We start from the raw sequence: 21,778 nt of genomic DNA on the forward strand, positions 1-21,778 counted from the left end.
TGTGCTTTACTTTAGTGTTTTACTGGTTCTTAACACAAGGGGCAGAGCTGAGAATGTAGGTCAGGGGCACCACGCCTGCCTGGCAAGAGTGAGGCCCTGAGTTTGATTCCCAGTACAAAAAAACAAACAAACAAGGGGCTTTCTGTAAACACAGAGTTCAGATCCCCATGCCCAGGTTTGGAAGCCACGGCTCTATATGTAACATTTTCCAGATGAAATCAGGCCAAGGGCTTGCTTGTCCTGTAAAACTGGGCTATGATTTGGTGTGATGCCCCTTGCTTCTCAAAAAAAGCTACAAGAAGCAGTGTGATTAAAAAAGTGCTGCTGTACTTGCTGCAGAGGTGTGGCTGAGCTTCTGGACATTATTACATCACAAGGGGGCCGTTTGTGAGGCAGAGTTCCAGCCTGATGGGCAAACAACCAGGGCTGAAGCAGCCCGAAGGCCCAGTGGAAGGAAACTTACCCTGAATCTAGTGATTTGCTCATTACTAAGAGCACTCCCTTGAAGGTGATAGGTTTTTGTTTGTTTGTTTGTTTTGGTACCAGGGATTGAACTCGGGTCCTTGTGCTTTGAAGGCAGATGGCGGAACCACTGAGCTAAATCCCCGCCCCAAAGGTGATAGGTTTTGAAGGAAGTTCTGAAGAGACTCATCTCGGGACTAGGCAGGTAGGCATGGAAGGGAGGAAGTGGGAGGGCAAATGGAACCCATTGAGAACCCCAAGCTGCCCTCAACCAAAAGTTCCAACCACACATGCTTCATTTATGGAACTGCCATTTTTTTTTAAAAGAAGATCCCATTTGAACAAGTGGTTCTGAAACTTTAGAAGAATTTTTAAATTCTATGAGAGGCAGAGGTCTGGCTTAGCGTGAGTGTTTGCTTAGTATGCATGAGGCCCTGGGTTCAATCCTCCATGCTGGAAGAAAAAAAATTAATTCTAGGGAACAGAGAGTGGTGAAGTAGATTGGGAACAGACTGCAGAAGGCCCTAAATTCTAAAGAATTTCATCTTAGACCAATAAAAAGCCGGCAATAGATTTTGTGAGAAGAATAAGACAGTGAAAGCAATATTTAAGAGAGAATAACTTGGTCACAGTGTTCAGGATGGACAACAGAGTTGAGAGATGAAATGTAGACACCAACTGCCAAGTATTTTATATAATAAGAGTTTTAGTTTGAATTTTTTTTGAAGGGGAAAATGCATCGCTTCTCAGCCTTTTGGCTAAGATCAAGTGTAAAGGGGAAAATGCAAAAGACATCCAAAAGGAGAAAATTCTAGATTTTGTGATTAATTAGATTTAGGAGTAGAAAAAAAGGAAAAATCCAAAATTATGTCCAGATTTTAGATCAAATGCCTGGAACAATGATTCTACCATGTACACCAGGATAGGGATGCTTGAAGAGCAGGTAAGACATCTCTTTTTTGGCCAATGGAGTTGAATTGACAGCAGGACACAATGGTCACCACCTACAAGTGAATGATGATTCATAAAATTGTATATCCAACTCTGATCACTTGTCCAAACATGGATTCATATATCCAATCAGCTACCTGACATGTCCACTAAGATGTCTCAGAGTCGTCTCAAACACTGGGTATTCCAAAGGGAACCCCTGTCTTCTCCTCTTTGACCATGCATGATAGTACTGTGGAAGCTGAAGCAGGAGGGTCATAAATTCAAGCCAGCCTGGACACCTTAGTGATTTAGTGAGACTGTCTCAAATTAAAAATTAAACCAGGGCTGGGAATGTAGCTCAACACAAAGGCTCTGGTTTCAATCCCTAGTACAAAAGAAAAAAGCATATCCTCTTCAAGTCTCCCCAACACAGTACGTGGCACCCTCATCCATTCAGAACTCCCAGAATGTCTGAAGCCTAGGAACCAATCCTAATAATCCCTGCCACTGATTCACACTATCGTTTCTATGCCATCAGCAAGTCTGGTTCTCTAAACTCGCTGCCTTTGGTTCATTTTCATCCCTGGTCCATCAAATCACCAAGTTCCCATCATCTCTCACCTGAACTACTCCCCAAAGTATTCTGATCCCTCTCTAACCTTGTCTTTACACAGCAGCCACATGATATTTTCACAATGAAAATCTAATTTATTATATGTCTCTGCTGTAAAAGGGTTTCCACTCTGATGATTTTAGAATAAAGATGAAGTCATGGTGGCTACACGGCCTCAGTCCTTTCCTTACCTGTCTCTCTAGCCTCATCAAATACAATGCTAGCTGGGCCTTGAGTTGTTCCACACTCTGTCCTTTGCCCTGTGGCACAATACTCTACATGTACCCTGCTGCCTCCAACCTCTGACCTGGCCACCCTTCCCCTAGTTGACTTCTACTTTCCCTTCCAACACAAGAGCAAGAATCTCTTCCATGGGAACCCTCTCTGACATCATTGCCTAGTTCAAGTCCCTCATCATGACTTTCATGGAACCATGTACCTCAGTTCAAGAAAAATAAGCCTACTGAGAACAAAACAAGATATCAAAGCCTCCTACCTGCCTGTCAGCCAAGGATATTTTGTTCCTTCTTTCAAGTTATGACAGCAGATATCCTCTTGCAATAACAGTGTAGGCGGCCAGCATTAAGTCCTCTGAAGGAATGTGTGTTTGTCCCAAGAAGTCCAGCACCCAAGAAAGATAAGTAACAATTCTGTTCAGGCCCCACCTGGTAAACACTCCTTACACCACCAGTCATGCTAATTGATGGCTTCACCGATTTCTGTTCGTTCCTACACTGCCTAGCAGTTCTAATTATAAATTAGAAGAATCAGAACTTGAGGCTGGAGATTTGTACTAAGAATGAGATCTAGACTAATGAGTGGTTATGGGTCCCAGGCCAGCAGATCCTAAAGGAGATGAAAGCCATGAACTATCCCACCAGCCACCCTCAATAAAGAACACTGGTAATCATGAGTTCTGTACCTCAGTCAACTGGAAAGCCCTGGCATTTCCCAAATTGCTGCTACCAGCATCATCAGTATATCAGCCAGGAGACAAAGATGAAAGAGGCCACAGAGAGCCTTCCAGCCCCACATAGAGCTCTAATTAGGCCATTTTCCTGCTCAGAAGTCTGCCCTGGCTCCCACTGCCTGTACTAATCAGAACCGTCAGAGTCACCTGGGATTCTTCTCACATATGCAGGTTGTGGTCCCACCCCGATGATTCTCATGAGTAAAATGGAAAGAAAACAAATACTCCTTCAGTATATAATATATATCCTTCAGTATATAACACTCAGAGGAGCCAAGCATTCCACCTACAATACTTTATTTGACCCTTTCCACATACTTTCAGAGGTCTATCTCTATTCTCATCACCATCACACATGAGGATATGAGACCCTGAGACTCAAACTATGTGTCCAAGATCACATAGTGAGCAAACAATGGAACTGTTAATTTGGTCCCAAGATTGTTGTGTTTTTTATGTAGGCTTGGGATGTAGCTCAAAGTCAGAGCACTTGCCTAGTATATGCAAGGCCCTCGGTTTGACCTCTACACTGGAAAAACAACCCTGTATTGTACCCTATAAGCTCTGGACATCTAAATTCTTCAGCTGAGCATTCAAGACCTAAAAAAAAATCAAACTTCTAAAATGGGTACATTCTATAGTATACAAACCATACCTTAATTAAAAGTAGGCTGACTCTTGAAACACTGGTCATATTTGGGTTTTTCAACAGTTGTCACCCTACAGAATGGAAGACTGGATCCAACTATGGTGGCTCATTTGTGTCGAATCTTTCCTGCTCTTGGTGTATCTAAAGCTATCCATCTGCCCATAAGTACTGCTCCAATGGTGTTACACAAATTCTAATGTGCAATCTTTCATTTCATTCTTAATAGTTATTTTTTAAGTTGAGTGTTATTTAATGCTATGTAGTTTTAAAGACATAGGATTTCACTGTAGCCCTCTTTTAAAAAACATTAATTCCATGATGTCGTTACAGTTGGAAAGCATTGTCTAAATGGGATTGATTCTTCCTTTGAGGCCTTCCTTTATGGCCTAATACATGGCCTATTATTGTAATGTTTCTAGGTATGTTCAAAAAAGAATGGTTTGTGTTTATGGATATGTTTTGGTTTTTTTTTTTGGTACCGCGGATCGAACTCAGGTCCTTGTGCTTGCGCAGCAGGCAGCGAAACCACTGAGCTAAATCCCCAGCCCTATGGATATGTTTTTATTGTATTTTATTTCTATTTGATCCACAGCTCTTAGAGATGCATGTTATAACATTTCCAACTATAATTGTTAATTTGCATGTTTTCCCTATTTATTTTATTTGATACAGTTCAAGATTGTATTATGATGATTATTTATTATATTTATGATGATTATTATGATGTATTATTTAAACATTTTAAAACTATGAAATATAATATACATGAACACAGAGGAGGTGAGCCACTCCCAGTGCCCAGGAGGAGGCTTCCAGGGCTGCCATACCACCGCCCCCAGTACAGATGAGGTGAGCCACGTGGGCACCAGCAGCACACACCACACTACCACCACAACCACCACCACCCCCCCATCGAAATGAGAAGACATGTAAACAAGTCTCAAAACCAGACTTCCAGATCACTTAAAGCAACCCCAAAGGGAAACAAGATGGAACACTCTGATACGCAACCACCTGGACTCACTGAACTGGCAACAAAAGAGGATCTGGAAAAAATAAAATCAGAAATAATTTGTCAGATAATAGCAGACATTGTGTCCATAGTGCAAGACATGATTAATAAATCTAGAGAGGAGACAGATAAAAAAAATAGAGGAGCTAAGGAACATGATGGAATCCCAACATAGGAAACAAATGGAATCCATAAAATAGATACAAACAGATTTCCAGGAGATTAAAAACTCCACTGAAAGCTTACACAGCAGAATGAGCCAATGTGAGGACAGAATTTCAGATATAGAAGATAAGATTGCAATTAGTGACAAGGAAAAGAAAAATTTTTTTTAAATTGTAAGGGACCACGAGAAATCAATCCAGCACCTGCTAAACGATCCAAAGAAGAATAACACAAGACTGATCAGAGTCAATGAAGAAACAGGAGAGAGTGCAGATGACATAAAAAAAACTGTTCACAGAAGTGATGGCAGAAAACTTCCCAAGCAGGGGAAAAGAACTTGACATACAGATAAATGAGGCATATACGACTCCAATTACCCCTGATCAAAAAAAATCTACACATAGGCGTATAATAGTTAGGATTCCAGAAACCCAACAGAAGAACAAAGTTCTACAAGCAGAGAAAAAAACAAGTCACATACAAAGGAAAGCCCATCAGAACCTCAGCAGACTTCTCAATGAAAACCCTCAAGGCAAGAAGAGCTTGGAGTGACGTATTTCAAGCCCTAAAGGAAAACAGCCTCCAACCCAGACTGATGCACCCTGCAAAACTATCTTTCAAAATTGATGGTGAAATAAGATACTTTCACGACAAAGAGCACTTTAGGAACTTCATGAATACCAAACCAGCACTCCAAAAAATTTTAGACAATATCCTAGGAAAAGACAATGAGGATCACAACCCCAGGAAGCTCAGCAGAATGAATACATCGGGCATGACAAGAAATTAAACACAAAGGGGGAGAATCCAACAAAAAGAAAAAGTCATGACAATGATAAGTCAATACATATCAGTTATAACCATCAATGTTAATGGTCTCAATTCACCAATCAAAAGAAATAGACTGGCAGAATGGGTCAAGAAGCAAAATCCAACAATAGGCTGCATACAAGAAATACACTTAATTCAAAAAGAAACTCAGACTGAAAGTTAAAGGGTGGAAAACAATACTCCATGCGACAGGAACCCGAAAAAAAAAGCAGAAGTAGCTATCCTCTTTGCAGATCAAGTGGATTTCAAACAAAAATCTGAAACACTTCTGGTCCCAAGAATTTCACATAAGGGATAGTCAACTTGTATGTACAAATCTATTGTGAACATGTGTTTTCATTCCTCTTAAGTAAAAACTTAAGAACAGAACTGTTGGTTCTTAACAGTAATACAAGAAATTTCTATATTGATTTCCAAAATGGTTTTATCATTTTGCATTCACATTAGCAGTATTAGAAAGTTCTAACTGGTTCACACCTAAGCTGACATTTGTTCTTTTAAAACTTTTAACTTAATCTCGCTAGTGAGTGTGTAATATGATCTTGTTATTGTACTGATTAGCATTTTTCTGATTCTAGTGTTGCACACCTTTCCTTGTGCTGTACTGGCTATTTATTATCTTCTTGTGTCTATTTTTTAATTGGGTTGTCTATTAATGAGCTATAAGAGTTCTTTATTGTGGTCATAGGTTATATGTATTATAAATATGGTCTGTTTAAAGACTACTTTTCATTTTCTTAACGATGGCATTTAAAGTTCTAAATTTTGACGGAACCTCATTATCGATTTTTTCCTTTTATACATCATGTTTTTTGTATCCCAGGAAATTCTTGCCTACCCTAAATTCATGAACATTTTCCCTTATAATTTCTTCTTAAAGTTTTATAGTTTTAGTCTTTCATATTTAGGTTTATAGATCCTTTCAAGTTGTTTTTATGTATGGAAATAAAGTGTTGAGGTTTATTTTTTACATACGGATACCAGGTGTTCTAGTACCATTTGGTGAAAACACTATCTTTTCCTCTGCTCTTGAGTTTATGTTCTATAAAATGTTAATGTTAAATAATCTTTCAAAACTCAGTGGACATATATGTGTGGTTCTATTTCTTGATTCTCTGTTTTATTCCATTAATCTACACGTCTTTCCTTTTGCCAACACTGCCTTGATTACTGTAGTTTTAGAGAAAGTCTTAAAATTAGGTAATAAATGTCTTCCAACACTGTTTTTTTTTCTTTTTCTTTTCATTTCTTTTTTCTTCTTCGTACTTTTCTACGTCCTTTGTACTCCTTACATAGCTTTTAAATTTCACTATCCAATTCTTCATTTATAGCAAGTAAACATAGACCTGAATTTTTATATATATCTTGTGTTTTCTAATCCTGCTAAATTCAAATACAAGTTCTAGGGGTTCCTAGAGACTTCTTAGTGATTTCTCTGTGGATGATCATTTCATCTACATATAAAGATTTTACTTCTACCTTGTCAATCCTATGCTAATTGTTATGACAGGACCATATGGCTTTTTCCTTTCCTCTGTTAAAATGATGACTTTTGGGGGTGGATCTTCCAATGCTGAACCAACACTGCCATTCCTATAATAAAATCAATTTCTACATGCTGCCAGATCTGACTTCTAATAGTTTGTTTTGTTAAACAAATTTTTATCTATGTTCATTTTCGATTTTATCTATGTTCTTTTTCTTCTATTATCTTTATCCAGTTTTAGGATTAACACAATGTTGATTTCCTAAAATGAGGGGAGAAGTGTTCCTTCTTTTTTCTGCTTTAAATGTTTGATATAATTCATCAGTGAAAATGTATATGAGCCTGTTGTTGTCATATAGGTAGGTTTTCAAGCTAGGAATATACTTTCTTTAATAGGTGCTATTCAAATTTTGTATTTCCTCCAGAGTCGGTTTCATTAATTTGTCTTCCAAGGTACTCCTTAGAAGTTGTCAAATTTATTTCAAAAAAGATTTTTATAATATGCTTTCTATATCCTTTTAAATTCTGTAAAATCTGTGGTAATGTCCTCTAAATTTTGATATTATAATGTAAAATGCATAATTGATATTGTATAATAGGAAGAAAAGGTCTAAAGGAGTAGAGGAAGTGGGAGGGGTAGGGGAAAGGAAAGAAGGGAAAAGAAAAAATATGAGAAAAGAAAAAGAAATGGAAAAAAAGTCTTTGCAAATAGGGAAGGGTGGAAGGGGTGAAGGGAGGGCAGTGGAAGGGAGAAAAAATAAGAACCAAGATACTCATGTAAAGGTACAAGATCCCAATGATGAATGTAACTGTATTTTATACCTAAAATGTACCAATAAACTTAATGTAGAAAAATAAAATAAACTACTTGTGGAAAAAAAAGAAATATAATATACATGCAGAAATTGTATAAAGCTTATCTGTAAGTCTAAATAAATATTTATAAAGTAAACATGCATATAACCAGCATTAATGTCAAGAAATAAAGTATTGTCAAATTTTTAAACAGCATTTTTAAAAATCCAACTTCAGCCCAACTGTCAAGGCTTGTTTGTCGCAGTCCACCTTCTCCCCCAGGCCTTACACACACCCCATTTTCTTAGGGGCAGGTGTTCACTGCCCCATATTGATTCTGCCATTCATTGCTTGGCCATCTCCAGTCCTCACCTTAACACTTTAAGACTCATACACGAGGCCTCTTACCTCAGCTACACTGCTGAGAAACTTACCCAAATTGCAACTAAATGGTAGTTTTAGGGAGCCTTCCTTCATTCTCTCCTCTGCAACAAGTCTCTGACTTTCTCTGTTTGTACTTAACATTTAAAGACAGTATTGCCCTTAGGCCAGTTCCTCTGCTTTCCCCATACTGTACTCTCTTTCTTTATCTACTAGATAAAGGCTCCTGGGAGGCAGGACCAGGGATTTACCCTCTGCACTTCGTACAGCTGCTGATTAGGTGTAAGGCATATGTAACTACTCGACCAATAGTAAACCAAAATTAAAGAGAAATGAATAGAATCCTGCTATGTTTCATCTGTCAAGATACCTGACTGTTTTTCTCATTCTTTTCCTTTTTGCCTTTAAAATGTCTCTGGGTTTATTTCATCTCCATTTTAGTTGCTACAATTTTATTCCAGGCCCTTCTCACACCCAAGTAGCTACAGAAAGAGATAGGGGGAGGAAGGAAGGCAGGAAGAAAAGAAAGAAGAGAGAAAGAAGTGGGAGAATAGTAGTGTGCTCAGACCCCTCCCCAGACCAAATAAATCAGAATATCTTGGGAAAGGGTCAAGGCATCGATAACTTTTCAGAGTGTCACCACTGCCTATCAGGTCCTTTTTAATTTGATCAATCTTACCGCTAAACTTTAACCCAAAAACCAGTGAGTCTTTTAAAAACACAAGTTTCAGTGCATGTGGTACTCCTAACTCTTCTCAGCCAGCGACTCCGGATGATTTACGTAGGAGACACTCAGAACAAGATGCATAAACAAAGGGGAAAAGAAGGAACTGAATGTCAGGCTTTCACGGCCTTGCGGAATGGTCCCATGCAACACATTCACTGCTTCTTCCCATGGGCTCCTCCTGGCTCCACCTGTGCGCTGCGTTCCTGTCTTTATTCTCCGTCCTCACACCTGCGGTTTCTTTTCCCTCTCCCTCGGCCACATCCTAACCACCCTTTAAGGCCCTTCCCATGGTTTACCTCCTCTACAAAGACCCCCAGTCCTCTGCTCTCATCCTAAGTCCTAGTCTGAAGTAGCCATGATGATGTAAGATTGTATTACATACTGAAATTGGCTAACAGAGTAGATTTCACGTGTTCCCACTGCAGACCCCAAAGAAGGCCAGGATGACAGGAGAGATACAGTAATTTATTTAACTAGTGATTATTTCATTGTACATATGAACATCAAAATTTCTGGTTGTCCACCTTAAATATATGCAATAACAGAAAAAGGAATAAGCCAGTCAACGTGACATCCCACAAAACCGACTCAACACCAATACTGGTCTGTGCACATCCTTTTCTCCCCAAGGACACGAAATCCTTGGGAGCTGAAGATTCCATATCTCTTGCCAGCAGCTCGGCCCCCAGCCCAGGTGGAAGGGAGACGAGTGCGAATGAGTACTTTCTTTAGAAGGGGCCCTGTAACCCAACCCTCTCCTGCTACGAATGAGGAAACAGGAAGGCTCCAACACCTGGAGAGAAGGCGCTGAGCGGCTGATCCCATCGCGCACGGATGCTTGATCGTGGCCGTCTCCCTTCCCCCTCCTCTCCTAGATTCCACCTCAGGAGGGGCAGAGGGCCTGTCCTCTCAGCGCAGGCCTCCGGAGCTCTGGTTCCCAGTGACAGCTCACTCACCCGCTGCATTTGGAAACAGAGCCCTGCAGACTTCACAGACCACAGCACCTGGGGAAATTCAGACCCTGGAATCGTCCTCTGAAAATCTTTCCCCGAAGAGTCATCCGTGGTGCAGGTCTGTGGGGAGCCTTTCTAGTCTTGCCCCTGACTTACACACTAAAGACCGAGTTTCCTAGAGGACAGGCCACCAGTGCTGCATAAAAGAAAAAAAACTCAGACCCCACTGCTGCCAACTGGGGGAGAAACAAGTTCTGTCAGCCAGTCTGAAGCCGCCAAAGGTCCTCCTGGAGAGACTATGTCTGTCCTCCTCACCGGAACAGCTCCAAACAGCAGCAGCCCCAGGGATTCGGCCAGGACCCTGTGCAGCAAGAGGATTAGAATCCTGCACTCCAGCAGTAATGGCTCTGTTGTCCCAAGCCCCTGGCAGGCAGTGAAGGGAGTTCCATTCCCAGGAGATGGGGAGATGCCAGGAATTGCCCCTGAAATTCTTGCTGGGGGAGACTACAGGCCAGGGCACCAGTAAAGGTGAGGGCCATTAGGGGAAGAGAGGGTGAGTCACGCAGGTGGCTGCTAGCTCTCTTTGCAGCTGGTGGCCCGGGGCAGCCAGGCAGGAACAACCTCCTTCCCCAGCACAGCTGAGGGCACTTGCGGCCAGGACAGCTGCCAATGGAGGGTTCTCGCAGGCCGTGTCCTGCCACTGGATCCTCCCTCTCTCTCACACACCCACTCACACCTGGAACTGCTCTTCTGGCCTCCAATGGGACAAAGACTTACAGAGTTAGAGCCTGCAGATTTTACAGCCGGAAGTGGCTTCCACATGAGAAACTGGATGAAAGAGCACAGAAAGTCACGCACCACCCATTTGCTATAGCGATCCAAGCCATGAGAACGAGGGGGCGAGGGATCTTCTCCCTGGCTCTGCCCTTTGCCAAGCACTACATGACCTTGGGTGCTGGGAGTGTGGTTCATCATTCCCACATCAATCAAATGAAGGGGACCAACCAATGGCAAAGACCTGGACAGCTTCTGGAGCTCGCGCCTTATAATTAGGAAGCTGGGGAGAAGATCGCACAGCCAGTCAAGGGCTGAGCACCTTGACAAGGAAGCTGCTCCCGCCAGTGGCCCTTCTCTGCCCATACTCCTTACCCTGCTATTCCCAGCCCAACTTTCACAAGGAGCAGCCAGAGGAGGAGCGTCTGGCTCTGAGGCCAGAGGGAAGGCTGTCCTCCAAGTCGGTGGGCTGCATGGGTAACTTCCAGATGCCAGGAAAGGTCCTCTGGGCACCTAACCAGGGCTCCCCACAGAACCTACAGTGAGTGAGAGTCCACCTGTCAAGGGATTAAAGCAACTTGACTTTCTATGCATTATATGAACTTCAAACAATTAAATAGATATTCTACTATTAATTTAAAAATTGAGTACAAATTAAAAACTCTACATGAAATTCTCTTTTTTTCTGGCTTAGAGTAATACTTGGTAAAACATATACCCCGGCATTGGAGCATTCGCACACAACTCCTGTGCATAACAGTAGCAGTTTACATCCACTGAGATCACACCACGTGCCAGGTTTGTGTATGCACCATTTCGCGTCATGCCTGCCACAGCCTGTGAGGTGTGTGTAGCTGTGACCAGCACCTTCCAGATCCAGGCACTGAAGGCTGGAGACAGAGCCATGTGTCTGGGCTCCCAAGAGAGAGGTGGAGCCAGCACTTAGACCCACACTGGACAGACTTCACGGTCCTCATCCCTGACCCCTCACCGGACTACATCTCTCTGAACATTCACACCTGATGTCATTAGTCTCTAATGCTGCTTTTGGAATTGGGTTTTGACAGTGTAAGGAGAGAACCTCAGAGTGTCTGGGTTCAAGTCCCAGCTCCACTACTGGCTACATGACTTTGGAAAACCTAACCTCTATGAGCTATGATGCCTCCTCTTTTAAGTAAGAATTATTATAGGAGGCTGCTCGCAGTATTGTTGTGAACATTACATTTAAAAAATCCCCGTACAGTACTCAGTGCAATGTCTGGTGTTATAATAAGCTCTCAACAAATTGTGGTTCAGGACACCAAAGATCAACATGGCCCTTTTTGGCAACATTGCTGCTGCTCAGCCCCAGGTGGAGGGGTCATCTTCCCTGCTGCCAGGTTGTCAGCTTTCAGCTGCCCTGAACACTCCCTGCAGTTTCCGGGAAATGTACATCTGACCCCCGATTAGACTACGACTCATAAGACCAGCTGTCATTTCCATGGGCCACGGTGCAGGATGCATGGACAAGCCGGGGGAGCCAACCCTTTCCAGTCACCTCACAAATCCCTGGACAAACCTCAGGTGCTGACTACTAGAGAATTCATACACTGCCTGGTTTAGAGAGACTTGAGCTGCCAGTCACCTGTGTGGACAACAGCGATCTAGATGCACCATCTAAATTGGGGTTCCGCTTACCTCTGTATGATACAAGTTAAAGTAATGTTAAAGGCAAGTGACGTTTTCACCTGCGTGTCTTGGAAACCAAAGAAAATAATCTTAGCTGTTTTTAATCCGTCTAAAACAAATCCCAAAAGGCAAAGACTCTCCAACATCATCTCTGATGCCAAACCACCCATTGTCCTGAAGGCACCTCGTGCTGTTCATGCCTCTGTGCCTGGGCTCCATTCCCCAGGAATGCTCGATTTCCCTAACTCCATCTAAACACCTCGTGACTTCTTCTCTCTCCTTTCCTGAAGATGCTTATGTGTTTACCTCCCTGGACTGTAGACCTCATGAGGACAGGAGCACCTCCTTGCCATGTTCCAGTCCATCGGAGAAGGTAAAGACAGGACCTGAGATGGACCTTAAGGTGTGACACAGGCACCTTCTCATGGCTTTGAATTCTGGTCTTCCAACCCTCATGAAGAATATCAGACCACTCGGCTTCCTCACTCTCACATTAATGCATCATTATGAATTGCAAGTAACCAAGATATTGGCATATACTGAAGTGAAGAAAAGCAAGTTCGACAACATTAAACATTGTTTTTATTCTTTGTCCTTTTAAACGTGTTGTTACTTTGGACACGGTGCTTAATGACATTTATGGCTGCCTCTGCAGAGCACAAAAGCCGCATGGCTCTCAAATTCAATATGCACTTGAGGAAAGTAGTTAAATGACACGAGCTGGTGTTTCTCCATTCACTGCAGTTAATTCCTCTTACTGCGGTTGTAATTGCAGGTGGTGATCACAGACGAAGAGACCTCAGAAGAGTCTTATCGGATTCCAGGCAGGACTGAGGCCAGCATGGGGTAAACGCAAGAGTAAGAACTGGGAATAGGAAGACCCCTACCCGGAAGCCATTCTTGAAGAGAAACCATGGTAAGACCATTCGGCTCATATGCATTGACTCTGACGCGGTAGGGCAGCATTTTAGAGGGCTCCTCCCTTTACTTAAAAGTAGTTCTTTTTCTTGGTGTGTGTTCACACCAGCGTTCTGGTATTTGACGGCCACGGCACTGTGGTCTTCTGACAACAGCCTCTCCCTGGCACCCTCTCCTCGCCTTCCATTTGCTCACCACCGTCTCCCATCCGGCTTCTCTAAATGAATCTTTTCTAGCCAGAGCTTCTGTGTTGGCACATCCGTACTTTTGCCTCTCCTGTTGCTTTCTTTAACTATCACAGCAGTCAGAAGGCTGAGACAGGAGGATCACCGTGAGTTCAAGGCCCGCCCAGGCTACATAGTGAGTTCAAGGCCAGCTTGAATTACAGAGTGAGACCCTGTTTCAAAAAAAACAAAAATGACTTTTAATGACCTAAAAAATAGTTGGCTGGATTCCACTCTCCACTTCCTCCGAGCCAAGTGACAGCCCGTCCTTCCCTGTGTTTACCAGCACCTCAGAAGGCAACACCAGTGCTTTTGCCTTGTCTTCGTGGTGGGATGCTTGGACTCTTGGCAGGGCGGGATGGAGCGTGGAAGTGATTTTCTGCATTGCTAACAAGTAGCAAGCTAATCGGGATGTCAGGGGGCTACCACCCTGGAGGCATTCTCATTCACTCATGCTTCCTGTCTGATGTTTCCCTCAGAAGGGCACAGGGTAGGCGCTCCGGGACAAAGAGGGCAGAAGATCAAGTGAGGGCACAATTATATCCCACCAAGGCAGAGCCAGCGCCGGTGCAGGTCCGTTCTGGGAGGCTGAGTTTGAAGTCAATGGGGGCCTCAAGTGCCAGTCAAGCAGGCTTCAGGGGGCGGGGAGAGAAATCGGGAAGAGGAGGATGAGTCGGGGATAAGGGGCCCGAGGTGGCATCTGAGAGGGGTCGTCCTCAGTGCCTGGCTCCTGTTTCCGACCTGGGTGCTTTCGCTGCATGGCTCCCCAGCAGGAGCTGCTGGGCTTTTAATTTCTAGGCAAAGAATTCCTGCCGCAGCCTCGACCCAGGGTCCACAGGCAGGGGTTTCTGCTTAGGCAAAGCTGCATGCCAGTCTTTAAAAGGAATGGGATTCTTTTATTTTCACTGTTTCTCTCATTTTTAAGCTAATACTTGTAGAAGGTTTTTTTTTTTAATCTTAAAAGTATAAAAAAGGTTTTTAAAAATCCTGTGTTCACTAGCCAGAGGCCACCTAGTTTATGCCCCAAGCTTTTCTGTGTAATTAATGGAAACTAATATTCACATATTGCTCCTGTTTTCTACTTGTATATTTTTTAAAATAAAAATTAGGCGATGTTATAGGTAACTTTGGGTATTATTTTCTTTCTCGCCACATGACAGATCATGGTCTTTGACATCTACATCTATGTCCTCATTTTGGACTCCTGCATGCTGCTCCAACCTTTACTGATACTGAGGTTATCTCCATTTTTACATACTTGTAGACTTTTCTATGATTAGCATACTTCTGTGTGTATCCTTGTGCATGTAATCTGGAGTTTTCCCTTAACACAAATGTGTAGAAATAGGATTACAGGGTCAGCAAAGTGTTTAACCCCATTAGTACGCATTGTCCTTAGATGAAATTTACCTTCAAGTGCTTTAACTTTTAGCCTCCTGGCCTCCTTCCCTGTGAGTTCTTCTCGCCTATCCTCTACTCCCTCTTCTGATTCAAGCCCCTACCGTGACCCCAACTCTTTCAAGGCCTGAGTTATCAGCTAATCACCTCAATCATTAGGATATCCACTTGTACAGCTTTTGACATTGTGGCTCGTTTTTATGAAGACAAAAATGGCTTCTAGAGCCAAAGGAATGAAGCTGCAATGCAGGCAAGCAGGAGCTGTTTCAGGGTGACTCTGGCCTGATGCACTGAGTTAGCATCGGGAGCGGCATTGCGAAGAGCAGATGCTCCATCCATCCACACTGGGAGATGGCGTGGATCTTTTATGAGCACAGACTCTTCATGTAAACAGTCTCCAGAATTTCCATTTCCAAGATCTCTCGACACTTTCCCCCAAAGTACCTTCTATGGCCTCTACAGAGAAAGTTGTTTCGCTATCAAAGTCAGACCAAACTCTCCCCACTGTGTTCAACAAAATGTGTTCACAGTTGCTTGGCCTCTCGATTTCTTTCTGCCATCCATTTCCATGGTTATTATCACTTAGGATGAAGACCCGGTAATTACTAAGTCCATTCTTCTTCAACTCTGCTGCTTTGTTAGCCATGAACATCACAAGCTAAGCTTGCAAAGTAAACATCTGTCTTTCTAACCATGGTAGCTAAAGAGAGCTTACTGTGGGACTTGGAGGTCTTATTCCACATCCTCACGTTTCTCCAAAGGAAAGAAATTTATAACTTATAAACACTGAGTCGAATTCTTACAAATTTCATAAGGCAGCAAAACAAAATGGGAATATCGTCTTGAAAATTTGGTCTAAGCATATCCATATAATTATTTTTTAAAATACAACCAAAATGAATGTATACTGATGATTTCTTTCCAATAATTTGATGTTCTTATAGGTTGTCAACTTGTTAGAAATTTCATTTTCCATTATCTCCTTACATACTGTAAGCATTCAATAAATGTCTGCTAAAATGAACTAAATTTAATATACTTAGGTCAGTATCTTTGATACATGTTCATGGTATCTAATAATTATAAGGTAATATTAACAGCAGCCATTCCCATGAATAGCACTTTCTTTGTCTGTGGAGAATGTAAACATACCAAAGGGAACTATCCTGAGGGGCTTGAGGTGGAGTGTTAATTCCTAACTTAGCCACAGCCAACACTGTTAATTTGTTTTAAATAACTTCTCCAACTCTGAGGAGGCAGCAGTGATTTGGGGAGCAGAAGTAGATCAAGAAAACTGATATTAAATGGCAGGAGTAAAGGGGTACATATTTGAAATTCTGGCTTCCTGGAGTAAATAGTCAAAAGCTTTCCTAGTGGAAAATAATATCTTGAATTGAAAAGCACTCAGATCATAGCAGATTTTAATCCAATTAAACTTCCTCTTCCCAGGCGGCCTATTTACTGAAGCAGTATGATAGCTGTTAATATTGTCATTTAATAAATGTATTTCTAGTGGAAAAAATAAAACATGCTATATATTCCAACTATTACCCCAATGTACATGAAGATTTCTTCTCAAAGTATTAGCTCAGATGGAGATTGCTACTTTTCCTTTCCAATTGATCTGCCTCTTAGAAATTAAAATAGAACAATAACACCATGCACAGTGGTACAGGGCTGTAATAGCAGCACTCTGGGAGGCTGAAGCAGGAGGATCACAAATTCAGGCCCAAACTGGCCAACTTAGCAATTTATTAAGACCCTGTCTCAAAATAAAAATAAGTAAATAAATTAAAAGGGCTGGGAATGTAGTGCAAGAGTCAGTGAGAGGTCTTGCATTCAATCCCCAGCACTACAATCAATCAATCAATTAATTAAAATACACTAATTAATGAAATTAGTAACACAATTCTATGCTCTTCATGACAAGCAAATATCTTCTGTTCTCAGGATCACAGTATGCAGGAAGGACATGGACATGAGAAACTATCAGATAAGATGCCTAAAAACGTATCTTTAAATTCGGAGTCATATTCAGATAGCCCCATTTTTTTTACTGTGAGGCACTGTATCACTCTCTTCATTCAAAACTTCCTAGTAAGCTCTCACTCGTTACACTTTGCTGTCTTCTGCATTCTTTGGGTGACTTCCCCAGAGAGCAAAGAGATTTAGACACAAAGCAACAATGCACTTTACAGCAATTTCCCTTAGGAAAAGAATCTGACACACATTTATCAATAGTGGGAAATATTCTGTTATTGTTCAATAAAACAACTTTGGATTAAACGTGATCATAAAAATATTTTGAAAGATAAGATAATGTTCCTCAAAAACCAATCTTAAATTTTTTTTTTTTTTTTTTGGTACCGGGGATTGAACTCAGGTCCTTACACTTGTGCAGCAGACGAAACCACTGAGCTAAATCCCCAGCCAAATTTTTTTTTTAAAAGAGCACACGCTGCAGTAGCCAAGCCATCCCAATGTACCTAGGATTGTCTCTGTTTTACCATGAGATGTCCAAAGTCCTGGGAACCCTGCCACACAGACCCCAACTGAGACAGGAAATGGTGTTAGCATCAGGAGTCTTTGAATGAAAATGTCAGGACAGTAAGAGCATTCCACTGAATTGAGGCAAGCAGAATCGACTGAATGAGAAGCTGTGTATTTAAAGTATTAGGTGGAACAGGAATCAGCCAGGGTCCAGGCAGGAGACTAATGGCAAGGTCAGGCTCGGTAATACAGGAGAGGCTATTCACAGAGGCAAGGGCAGAGTTCGGAAGCCAAGGCGATGTAGAGGAGTATCCTGGGAAGCCATGTGCACCTGAGGGGTGGCAGCTGCCAACCTGGCTTCATCACAGGGAGCGAGCAGACTCCACTCTGAGGATCCACATCTGTGCTCTCCCTGGCCAAATCCAACCAGAAGGCAGGGGAGGGGACCAGCCATGGAGCTGTCAGCTTCCCAAGCCAGAGCACAGGGTGGGGAATGACCTGCAGGTGGCCAGATAAGACCTATACCTGACATGGGAACAATTCAAAAGAAAGGGAAAACATGAGTCTTTGGAGTGATGAGACTGTGGGTAACATTGTTGCTTTCTTCTTCACCAAGTGTTTCCAACACACATGTGTGGGGCAAAAGAGTGGCTCTGGTCATTTCACCATGGTGTTCGACACTGAGTATGCTTTGCTTAGTGGGTGGAGCTGCCTTGCTGGTATTGCCTGTGTTTGGAACTTCACACTTCTCATAATCCAGTCTATGATTGTGCTCATCTTTTTCAGCTCATATAAATCTTGTAGTTAACTAAAGCCTAGCCTCTGGTCTTAGCAATTCAAAATCCAAGAAAAGGTTGAAGGTATTATTTTAGGCACATACTTACACAACTCACTAGAAGCAAAACCTGAGTGTTTGGGTCTAAATAGTCCTTGCAAAAGTAAACAGAGATCAATTTATTACTTCTTTGTGCCTCCTGACCTCATCTGCCTTTAGGTAAGTTTGAATTAACAAATCTAGTGTTGAAAGGAGATATTTGTATGTTTTAGTCTATTTTTTTGTGTTAATAACACAATGCCACAGACTGAGCAAAGTATAAAGAAAAGAGATTTATTTGGGCTCAATGCTTGGTCCAAGGTCAAGGAGTCACATCTGTTTAGCAGCCTTCTTGCTGGCAGAATCCTGAGGGGGTGCAGGGCATCAAGTGGTGAGACACAGGGAGCAGGCAAGACCTACCCCAACTGGTTTTTATAACAGACCCACTCTCAAGATAACCAGTTAACCTATTAGGCTATTAATCTCTTAATCATATGTATGGATTCACCCATAAGGTTTGGATCTAGAATGGTCCCCATGTGTTAAAATCTTGGTCCCTCACCTTCATGCTATTGGCCAGTGGTGGAAATTTGAAGAGGTGGAAGGGACTGGAGATGCAACTCAGTGGTAGAGCACTTTCCTAGCATACACAAGGCCTGGGGTTCAATCCCCAAGACCACCAAAAAAAGAAAAACTAGAGGTGGGCCTAACTTAGGGTTTAGGTTATTGTGTGCATACTGTGTGCATGTCCTCAGAGGGAACTGTGGGACCCTGCCTTCTCTTGGTCCTCTTCCACATCCCAGCCACGCCCCACACACGTTCTACCATGGCCTACCAGTCATGGACTAAAACTTCAAAAGCTATGAGCCTAAACCAACCTTTTCTCTTCATAAATTGATTACCTCAGGCATTTGCTATAGTATAGTGGACCCTCAAACTATGACCAGCCTGACATCTGAACAATTTAGGTTATGACCAGAATTTTAGTTTTAACTTACAGTCTTGAGTTATGACCCAAATGCTGGCCGCTTGTCCTTCCAGTGGTCTCAGATACAGATTTAACTCTTAAAGAATTCTGGAGGGAACATCACAACATCCTTTCCTGTGTGGGGTTAACAGACAAATCCTGGCCCACTGTCTCTAAGGACACTGAGATCTGCCTGTATGCAGGAGAGAGATTTTGAAGGCTGTGTAGAGGAGCCTGAGCCTTCAGTTGACCAACTTGAGTTACAACCAGCCCTCACAAATGAATTGAGTTCATAAATCAAGGGTCCACTATAACCAGAAGCTAATTCAAGGACAGAGACCTTATCACCTCTTAAAGATCTCACCTGGCCCCACCTCCTGTCTCATAATGGGAAATAAATTTCAGTATGTGATTCTGAGGGGACAGACCATATTCACACCATAACATTATATGAATATGAAATTATCTTCAGCCATCCTAATTGTCTGCATTACTTTCACTATTGAACCTTTGAGTCCCACATTCATTCCTTCCCCCTTAAAATTTCAACACATCCCACACACTGAGATGCTGACACTGTTGGATTTATCTGCAGGCCTCTGCCCAGGGTTTCTACTCTGAAGGAACCGCTCTTTCTGAAAATGAGTATCTCCATGCTTCTCTAAAATGTGCCCATTCTTGTCAAAGCCAGAAACAAATGAGCAAATTGCCAAGCAGGAGTTTACCATATTTATGTTTTCTCTGCTACTTCCAACTCTCTAAGTAGCAAGTATACAGAGGAACCATTACAGGAAATCATTCATGTGATACCCAACCATGGTCCCCTGATATCCCCTCTACCACCAGGAGTGCAATGTTTAGAGGCTAAAATTCTAATAAATGTCTCATAAAATCAGATTTCACTCTGATCGCACTGAGCCACAGCTAATAGCTCCTAAAAAGACCACACTTTCATGTGAAGGGTGCTTGTTATCTTCAGGAAGATTTTGAAGGAGTTACTCTGAGACTCCTTTCCTTTCTTTGTGAAATAAGGAAAATTAGGGTCACTCATTGGCTGTTCTAAGGGTTCCTATAATTTCCCAAAAATACATGACACTCAATGGGCACCAAAGTCACATCTCTTATCATCACACACCAATTCAACCTAGTATGTAAACACATCGTTTCAGTAAATTTTTGTTGAATAACTTTACATTTTGGTAACTTAAGAAATGCATCTTCCATAAAATGTCAGGGGGCTCATCTCCACCTCCTGGAGCAGAGCAGCCATCAGTAAATGTATAGGATGGAGTGAGACAAATAACAGCATTCTGTTGAGGAAAGGTGTCCAGAGAAGCACAAATTTCCTTTGTGTCAACCTATTTGAGGTGTAATCAATCCATTTTGTCCAGGCAACATGCATTTAGGGAAGGGAGAAAGGGAGAGATCTTACATACTTTTGGAGAGGAAGCTAAAGCTCTTCCTAGATGCCATAAATAGGGCCTCTTGTCCACTCAAGTAGATAGCAATGCTCAGCCCTTGATAGTCTTGAGCTCATCTCTTGCCAGGAGAATGAATCAGTACCAACAATGAGGGAAGCTGCAAGTCTTCCCTCTGTGTACAATTCTAACCCAATAGTATTTGCTTTTTTTCAAAGCCTAGAGTTCCTCTCTTTGTCTCCTTTCCATCTTGACCCCCTCTTCCTCCACCAAAGACATTAAAATTTCTCAGTACCTCCACTGGACACTGTGATTAACATCTGCCCTGAGTAGACATAAACCCTTTCTTGAATTTTCACTGACAAGCTGCTTCCAGCTGCCTCCAGGCCGGGACACCCACAATAAAATACAGTGTTTGCTGAGGATTCCAGCTGCCACCCAGGGGCCCCACGTACTCAATGAATGGCATTTAGCAAAGCTAGTGCTGAAACGGTGACAAATGGTATGTTGACTTTTTCCTGTGTCTGTGGTTTTAGGACCTGTCGGTCTCAGCATTGCTGGCTCTTTCTTCCGCATTACCAACCTTTTCCACATTTAAAGCCTGTGACTGCTCCCCCTCCGGCCTTCTGTCAGAAAGTTGAGTGCCGCTAACAGTACCCATCTGTTGGTTCGATGGACGGTCACACCTGAAACTACTGGCAGAGACTGATTTTATAGTGAATCCATGCTTCAGAATTGATGTTCATGTTTATTTAAAAAGCTCTTTCTTCCACTAATCAAACAGTTTTTCTCTAGTAGACTGCTATCACTCCACTCACATGGAATGACAGGACTGTTACTTCTTTTATCTTGGGTCACACCCAGTGAAATTGGGCTTGTTTGCTTTTGATTAGCCACAGACATCTGAGCCAAACGTCCCTGGCTGGCTTTGCTCCCAGTTGGACTTTGCCTCAGGCTCAGTCTCTGGGGCCACTACCTTGTCATCTCTACAATCCCAGGAGCCCTTCCCTGGCCTGGCTCTCAAGGGTGTGTCTCACTAGCCTGGGCTTCCAGATCTTCACTTTCTTTTCCTTGCTCCACCTTCCTCTTCCATCCCTCTTGGTTCTAGAACATTCCCAGTTATTTCCTCC

General features: G+C 42.4%; 1 protein-coding gene across 1 annotated transcript in view; it reads left to right on the top strand.

Annotated features, from left to right (window-relative positions):
• Positions 1-479: 479 nt before the first annotated feature.
• Cdyl (chromodomain Y like) overlaps positions 480-21,778 on the top strand; it is a 210,398-nt gene continuing 189,099 nt past the window's right edge. Inside the window, exons 1-2 of the mRNA XM_021260721.2 lie at positions 480-667; positions 13,195-13,335. Of these exons, the coding sequence (XP_021116380.2) occupies positions 13,333-13,335 (3 nt within the window). The 5' untranslated portion in view covers positions 480-667; positions 13,195-13,332. The remainder of the gene's footprint in view (positions 668-13,194; positions 13,336-21,778) is intronic.

Source organism: Heterocephalus glaber, unplaced genomic scaffold (genome assembly GCF_053883595.1).
Source record: "Heterocephalus glaber isolate CG9 unplaced genomic scaffold, H.glaber_assembly_v1.0 deba00001472, whole genome shotgun sequence".
Classification (NCBI taxonomy): Eukaryota; Metazoa; Chordata; class Mammalia; order Rodentia; family Bathyergidae; genus Heterocephalus; species Heterocephalus glaber.